The 8,131-nt window shown below is 43.6% G+C and overlaps 1 protein-coding gene across 2 annotated transcripts in view; it reads left to right on the forward strand.

Annotated features, from left to right (window-relative positions):
* gnaz (guanine nucleotide binding protein (G protein), alpha z polypeptide) overlaps nt 1-4,741 on the forward strand; it is a gene marked incomplete at its 3' end in the record, with an annotated part of 52,846 nt that extends 48,105 nt beyond the window's left edge. For both annotated transcript variants that reach the window (XM_080742963.1, XM_080742964.1), the window contains exon 4: nt 4,397-4,741. In XM_080742963.1, coding sequence (XP_080599089.1) covers nt 4,397-4,741 — 345 coding nt within the window. The remainder of the gene's footprint in view (nt 1-4,396) is intronic.
* Between the last annotated feature and the right edge of the window lie 3,390 nt (nt 4,742-8,131).

Consider the following 8,131-nt stretch of genomic DNA (forward strand, 5'->3'; position numbering starts at 1 on the left):
TCGCCTCTTGCTTACTTAATATTTGACAGTTTGGCCAGTTCTGTCGAATATTCGACTATTCGATTACTTTGAGGTTGAATAATTCGAATACTAAAAATTACTATTCGTGAATGCCCTAGTGTGTGTGTGTGTGTGTGTGTGTGTGTGTGTGTGTGTGTGTGTGTGTGTGTGTGTGTAGTGTGTGTGTGTGTGTGTGTGTGTGTGTGTAGTGTGTGCGTGCGTGCGTGCGTGCGCGCGTGCGTGCGCGCATGTGTGCACGCGTATGCATGGGTGTGTGAGGGTGAGTATCTTTACATCTTGTGTTTTGAAGAGATGGAAGGCCAAGGTGTTTTTGTTCCATCCTTCTGGGAACTTCTTCCATGAACCACTTTCAACCTGACATCCCTATTTTGGGCACGGTCATTATAGATGAGAATGTTCACACTTTTTCTTTTTTTCTTGCAAAAATGTTGCAGATCTACCGGTTCACAATGCAGATGTGATGCGTTGTGAGCTTGTAGGCTACATACTGTAGCTATTTTCACTATTCGTACAATGACAAAGTATATCGTCGTTGTCGGGCGGAATCCTTGTATCTCCAAGTTTCAAATCTGTGTGTTTTTTCATAAAGTAAAGACCTGCTTCGTCATACTGTAGCACCAAATCCAATGAAAATAGCAGATCTACTATTGTAGATCCGCTATTTTCACTGTTTTTTGTTTTGTTATTTTGGGGTATTTTTTACAGTACAGTATTCATGGGTTGCATTTGTAGTCCTACACTAGCCATTTTGAGGACCAACACAGGTGTTTTGATTAACTTAGAACATTGGTTCTATGCCAGTCAGACAAATTGAACACCTGTGTTGGTCCTCAATATGGCCGGTTTAGGACTACAATGCAACCCATGAATAGGTAGACAGGAAACAGGGAGAGTGATGAGGAGAGACGTGCAGCAAAGGCTGTCGGGATAGGGACACGAACCTGTGACACGCTATCATGCATCGGAGCCATGTGTTTATGGGCTGGCCCCTATTTTCACTGTTTTATTTATTTATTTATTTTATTGATAAATACAAAAACGAACGGTTTTGGACATACAAGGTTTCCACCTGACAACAATGATATCCTGATGAACAAATTAGGATACACTTTAGGATATGATATGATACCAGTAAGACTCCCTAATCGGGAGATAAGCGACTGTTTCCCCTAGGAGCCACTCCGTAAAAAGTGTACACTGTTTATGTGTCACCCTTATCCTGTGGGGAAGAACTCATTGTTACGCAGGTCCATTGGTACGAGTAGGATGACCGTCGGCAGGTTAGCTACTCACCAGCGTCGGCAGGTTAGCTACTCATCAGCGTCGGCAGGTTAGCTACTCACCAGCGTCGGCAGGTTAGCTACTCATCAGCGTCGGCAGGTTAGCTACTCACCAGCGTCGGCAGGTTAGCATTCACCAGGTTAGCGTTCACCAGCGTTAGTTTTACTGAGGTTAGGGTTAAGGTTAGGTTTAGGTCGTCAGCATACCGGCCCGTCAGCATATTGATGCGGACCCATCCCGTGTGGAGGCCTATTTATCCCAAAAGGAGAGCTCATCTTTCCATGAGGGTGACCACCATATGAAAAGGACTGGGAGCTGTTCAGATGCTTTAAATGCCAGCCATAGCTGGCATAGCTGACCTGTGGTCATTTAATCATAACACCACCAGAAATCTGACAGTGCTGATTGTTTAAACGTCAAAACACACACGAAATCTGTCAAAGCCTTTTGTTCACTAATTTCCCTTCCTCAGACTCTGACTAGATCTTGTGATTTGCTCAGAGCACGCTAGATGTTTTCTGTAACCTTTTAAACAGCAGCCCAGTCTTCCGACTGACAACCTCCTAGTCACAAGCTACTGGCTACTCACCACATGCCTGCAGCTTGCCTTTGTCGAACCCGCCCACTTGCTCCTTTTCTCTTACACATAGTCACACAGACACTGGCACCTACAAATACTAGTAGGCTACTCTTATATTCATTCTTTCTCTCTCTCTCTCTCTCTCTCTCTCTCTCTCTCTCTCTCTCTCTCTCTCTCTCTCTCTCTGTGTGTCTTTACACACACATTTCCACATGTCTACAAACTTGAAAATGAATGTTATGTTTTATTTATTGTCATGGACATCACAATTACATTGGACGAACCAGATGTATTGATATAAGTGATTACAGTTGATCTTTACTGCACTGTGAATTAGACGGTTATGCATTTAGCAACTGTCATCCTTTAAATCACATTTTTAATAAGGAAATAGGGCAAGATATGTGTCCTGTGTCAGAATGAATTTGGCTAAATGAATCTCAAGACTCTGTTGATACAACAGAGCAGCCAGGCAGGAGGAGTCTAGTTTACTAGGCTAAGCTGCCATACCTTTGCCTGGTCATTGTTCAAGTGGAGATCTGTGATGCTTGACAATGACATTAGGGCTCTATTTTGATTGTCTTACGTAAGTACCAGCTATTATGCCTTAACTTAAAGGCCTGTCCATACTGTCTCTGCCACCGAACCTTTCGTCGGAAAGGTCCGATTCAACTACAAAATGATGTCACTCTTTTCTTCTGAAAAGCCTCCCCTGACCCAGTCTAATTCTTTTTTTTTTTTTTTAAGATTTGTTTTTGGGCTTTTTATGCCTTTATTCGATAGGACAGTAGACTGACAGGAAATGGGGAGAGAGATGGGGAATGACATGTGGCAAAGGTCGTCCGGATCGGGAATCGAACCGGCGACGCCAGCAGGCATCATAGCCTAGTATATGGTACGCGCCTTGACCACCAGGCCAGCGGGCGCCCCCACCCAGTCTAATTCTACAGTTGTTCCAAACCACCTGATCCAACATGTAAGAACATCCAACTGTGGCCGTTACAATGCTACTCTACTGCAGTGTTTCTCAACCACTGTGCCTGGGGAACTTTGGTGTGCTCCTGAGAGGGGTCAAGTGTGCCCCTTGTAACTGCTTGAAAGCCAGTTTTGTATTTTAAAAATGAAAACAGCCGATCTAGTGAAAACAGCCGATCTACAAGCACACAACGGGTTAGGGTTAGGTTTTAGGGTTAGGTTTAGGCATAGTTTTACTGAGGTTAGGGTTAGGTTTAGGCATAGTAGCATTCACCAGGTTAACATTCACCGGGTTAGCATTCACCAGCATCGGACGAATGTGATCTCGAACTACCGAACGTCGTAAGAACTAGGCCTGGGGCTGTATGGACATTTTGTTACCGCGATTACCGTCTTCCCATTTACCGCCGGTACTGCGGTAATTACCGCACCCCCGTATCTATTAATTAAGGTTCGGCGATAAGCCAAAATATTGCAATCATCTTCCCAAAAGTCGCCTCTCCACAGTGGAGAGGAGACACAGCCTGACTGCCCGAGTTATACTTCTCTGTACAGCACAGCGGGTCTGGCTTTCAAAGGAGCAGATCTACAAGCTCACAACACATCGCATCCGCGACGCATTCTGAGCTTTTAGATCTGCACTGTCGGGTTACCATAGTAACGTAGGCTAGCTACTTGGGCTTTTCAGACACAAACAGCTGTGTGAACAAAACAGAAGAGGAAGAGTAGTCAGATCGTGTACAGTGATTCTGTAAACTCACGTCACGTCTCAACTCTCAAATCGCAGTGATTGAGTGCTGCTATATACAGGTTTTAGTTACAAGACTTGACAGAAAAGGTTATAAAATCGCCGACGCGCCGTACGGGGCACAACGTGCGACGCGGTGGAGAAAGTAAAATAGTTTCATTTTCGGTTTTACTCCACGCGGCCCGCGCTCCGCCAGTAATCCGTATGAATAAAAAAAGATATGCCACAACACAAGGTATGTATTAACATCCTTGTGTCGAGTGGATTACAGAGAAATTGTATGCTGCTGCTCCGTCATAAGTTGTGCTCCGTACCCTGCTCTGTGCACTGTGTGCAGGGCGTGATTCCTAAACCCACCAGGATTGAGTTAAGACCCGCCTCACTCCTGGAAGACCTCGCGTTTCCACGAGGCGGGTCTTAACACAAGCCTGGTGGGTTTAGGAATCACGCGTGTGCAGGTCTGTGTCTGAGTGACGTATGTGGCTTCCAACGTGTGGTACACGGCCCAGAGCAGAGCGGCATGGAGCGCATGCGGTCCTCGCTTCTCCCCCGTTTTAAAACTCGCTTGTTTTCCAATAAAAAATAGACCTTTTTTTTTTGTCTTTTTACCGCGGTAAGCACAATGACACCGCGGTAGACCTCGGTATACCGCGGTACGGCGGTACGGCGGTTACCGCCTCCAACCCTAGTAAGAACGCTACACTCCCCTGTATAACTGTGAATTAATTAATTTCACTTTCTCTTCTCTTCTTTACATTTGTCCCCCCCACCCCCTCCCTGGACATCCTCAGAGTCGTATGGCAGAGAGCCTGCGCCTGTTCGACTCCATCTGCAACAACAACTGGTTCACCAACACGTCGCTCATCCTCTTCCTCAACAAGAAGGATCTACTGGCTGAGAAGATAAAACGCATTCCCCTGACGGTGTGCTTCGCCGACTACAAGGGCCAGAACACCTACGAGGAGGCCGCCGTCTACGTGCAGCGGCAGTTCGAGGACCTCAACCGCAACAAGGAGACCAAGGAGATCTACTCTCACTTCACCTGCGCCACCGACACCAGCAACATCCAGTTTGTGTTTGACGCTGTCACGGACGTGATCATCCAGAACAATCTCAAGTACATTGGCTTGTGCTAGGATCAGACGCAGGGTGGGTGGGTGGGGCGGGGCGGGGTTGGCAGTGGGGTGGGGTGGGAACTGGCTGCTTGGCGGCACTTGACCCCCCCGCTAGGCTGCGTAGACAAAAAGGCATGTCAGTCTGCCAAATCGATTTATCTCTTCGAAGAGACGCGACAAGAGAACTATGAAGGAAGTGATGATGGTCGAAAGGTGGACTGGTAGTGTAGGTTCAACTTTGTCACTTGAAATAACAAGAGTTGGTGGTTTAATGGTCAAGATGGGATTTTTACCCAATGTGTTTGCACTGAATATATGAGTATGTAGAGACACACAAACACATGTACACACATCCTTATGTTTGCTCACACACAACGACCTTGGATTAACTGTCAAGCACTAGTTTGACATGGAAACACTGGAAATTGAAGAAAGTTAGCCCTACCTGCCTGCCAAAATTGGAACTGAGTTGTTGTTCTTTTCTGGCAATGTTCAATTACTTTTGTCTCCTTAGGTTATCTAATTTGCCTGAGTAAGTTAATGCTGCTTTTGAACAAGAGTTTTCAAAAAACAAAAACAAACAAAAATAAAAAATAAAATAAAAAAAACAAAGCAAAAAATATCAATGCTCTCTTTCTGAAATTTCACCCTAATAAAGGTAAACAACAGGTCCACCAGATGAGACGTAGGGAGAGAGACCATTATTTGGGAAACATTGTCACTAGACATGATGTCACAGGGTTTCTGCCTAAAGGAGAAAACTGCCACAGTCTATGCTTCATTTATACGCCATTGTATGAGGGACCCACGTGCCTAAAATAGCTGATCTACAAACTTAACCATTTGAACCAGAGGTTGAAAGGTTCTGGGAGGAACATCATCCAAAAATAGATGTTCACGACGACACTTTGTGAGCTTGTAGATCGGCTGTTTTTGGCGAAGCTATTTTGTGTCAGACAGAAAAAAGTGGTCCAAGTACACTAGCAACTCAAGAATAGAGGGTCTGGTTAAAATGTCACAAGGCAAAGTCTTCTAGAACGTCTGTTTATATAGTGCGGCTCCTTTTTATGATGGCGTACAAATCAGCCTTCAAGCTGAAGTGAAATGCTTTTTTCTACACACTGTAACCCCCTGAATGAGTCTAAAATTGTTCCTTTCACCCCTCTTTATTTTGCCTCGTTTCTTTTTTGTGTGTGTGTGTGTTTATAAAGTGAGTATGTTTGTCAAACCTGACATTTAGAGCAGGCCTCTGACTTCCGGTACCAGAAGAGTGTTAACACACAGTAGATAGTATTCTTTATGATCATTCCAAGTTTCCAACAAAACACGACATGAAACAGTGCCAATATAGTGTAAATAAAAAAATAAAAATAAAAACAGATCCCATCAATTATGTTACCCTTTTTTTTGGACAAAAACATTGAAACATGCATGTTTTTGTTACTTTGGGATATTAATATATTTTATTTTTTGTTTGTTTTTGTTTCAAGTAATATATTCCCAAAAAGATATATAAAAGTCAAACACTGTGTACGATTGTACAGTTGTTGTCAGAGAGGAATTTATTGAAGAGCTATATATATATACACGTATATATAATTATGATGGTGACAATGATGTTTCGATGATGATGATAATAATGATAATGATGATAATGATGATGATGACGATGATGAAAATGATGACAAGCTCATTACAAACCCAGCATGAGAAGGTAAAGAGTGTCAAGGGAGGACTAAAGGAAAGAAGTTACTGCAAAAAATATATATGAATGACAAGAACTTTCAGTTTAATCCTCCTTGCGTTATCTAAGTGAAATTGTAATACAGTCAGTCAGTATGTCAGATGTGTAAATATACTGTAAGGTACACTCTTTGTTCAAAACAAACGATACGTGAAGGTTGAGTTGGGGTGCACTGTAGAAATCCGGAGTGTTACTGTAACTCTTGAAAGTGTAGTGGTCCATTTTTACACTCTCAAAGTTAAAATAACGCTAGGTTTGACTGTGTTACGTTAGTGACTGAAAGCGAGAGCAAGGAGAGAGAGAGAGAGAGAGAGAGAGAGAGAGAGAGAGAGAGAGAGAGAGAGGGGAAAACCCAAATCCACTCCTCCAATCTTAACTTTTTAGTTCAGAAAATGTGCAAACAACTCAGCTAAGGGCTTCAGGCTTGACTTTACTTTATGGGATGTCCACTTCAATGAAAAGAAAAAGAAAACAATTAAGAAGAAATATTTAAAAAAAGGACAATAACAATAAATAAAACAAATTATGCAAATTTAGATTGTGGAGCAAATGTCTTTTTGGGTGTTGGTTTGAGACGGTTGTGTGAAAGCGGCTTGTGCAAGTTGTGTGTGTTGAGAAGGGTGGGAGGCAGGGGCGTCACACCAAATTCTGGGCCCTGGGTACAAGGATTCACTGCGGGCCCATGAATGTTAACTATTGAAAAATAGCAGATATACAAGCTCACAGCGCGGCACCGAGTGCCGTGCTGCGAGCTTGTAGATCTGCTATTTTTGAAAAATCGTGAAAATGTCAGTGATGCTCAAACTTTTTCATGTGAAGGACCCCCCATCTCAAAATAGTTAGTTCCAGGGAACCCCCAGAAGCAAAATTTGAGTTACAAATGTTCACTTAAAAAATACATATATTCAAAGATTTGCGCACATTTTCACGACTTTTCAAAAATAGCAGATCTACAAGCTCGAGTGCCGCGCTGTGAGCTTGTATATCTGCTATTTTTCAATAGCTAAAGTTACTAGGGCCCCTCCACCTTGGGCCCTGGTAACTCAGTCCCACTTTCCTACCCCTTGTGTAGGAAAACATACAACATACATCCCCGATGTTCCCCTCCCTGGTGGGAGGGGAACGTTCATTGATACTAACACGTTTAGAGTTCCCTGCCTCATAATCTCTGTCATTCTTTCATAATTATGCTGCATCAATTGATTTGCAGCTTGGAATGAGGGAATGGAACATGGTGTTCCTAAATCATCACCCCATCTCTGGCGCACCAAGATCATAATCAAAAGAGTCTGTTCTTGGCCCATGCAAAACAACCACTGGGGCAAAAGTAATTAGTACACAAACTATGCAATTAACTTGCCCCTAAAGGAACTCTGCCTGTGTGTGTATGTATGGGGATGACAAACCGTGTAGAATGCCACACATACATTCCACCCCAATTAGAGCATAAACCTTGGTTGAACCAATATGTCTGCTGGTGGAATTTGTTAGTCATTCACTATGGGATCTACAGTTTTTCCACCGGCAGACAGCCATGACAGAGGCATTATGTTTTTGGAGCTGTGTGGAACACAGCAGCTCCGCTATAGGCAGCAATGTGTGTCCTCACAAGTGAGAACTGTCCCGTTGAGTTTGAACAGGATCTGCGCATGCGCAGCAGTTACACA

The sequence above is a fragment of the Nannobrachium achirus genome (assembly GCF_963921795.1).
Source record: "Nannobrachium achirus genome assembly, chromosome: 15".
NCBI lineage: Eukaryota > Metazoa > Chordata > Actinopteri > Myctophiformes > Myctophidae > Nannobrachium > Nannobrachium achirus.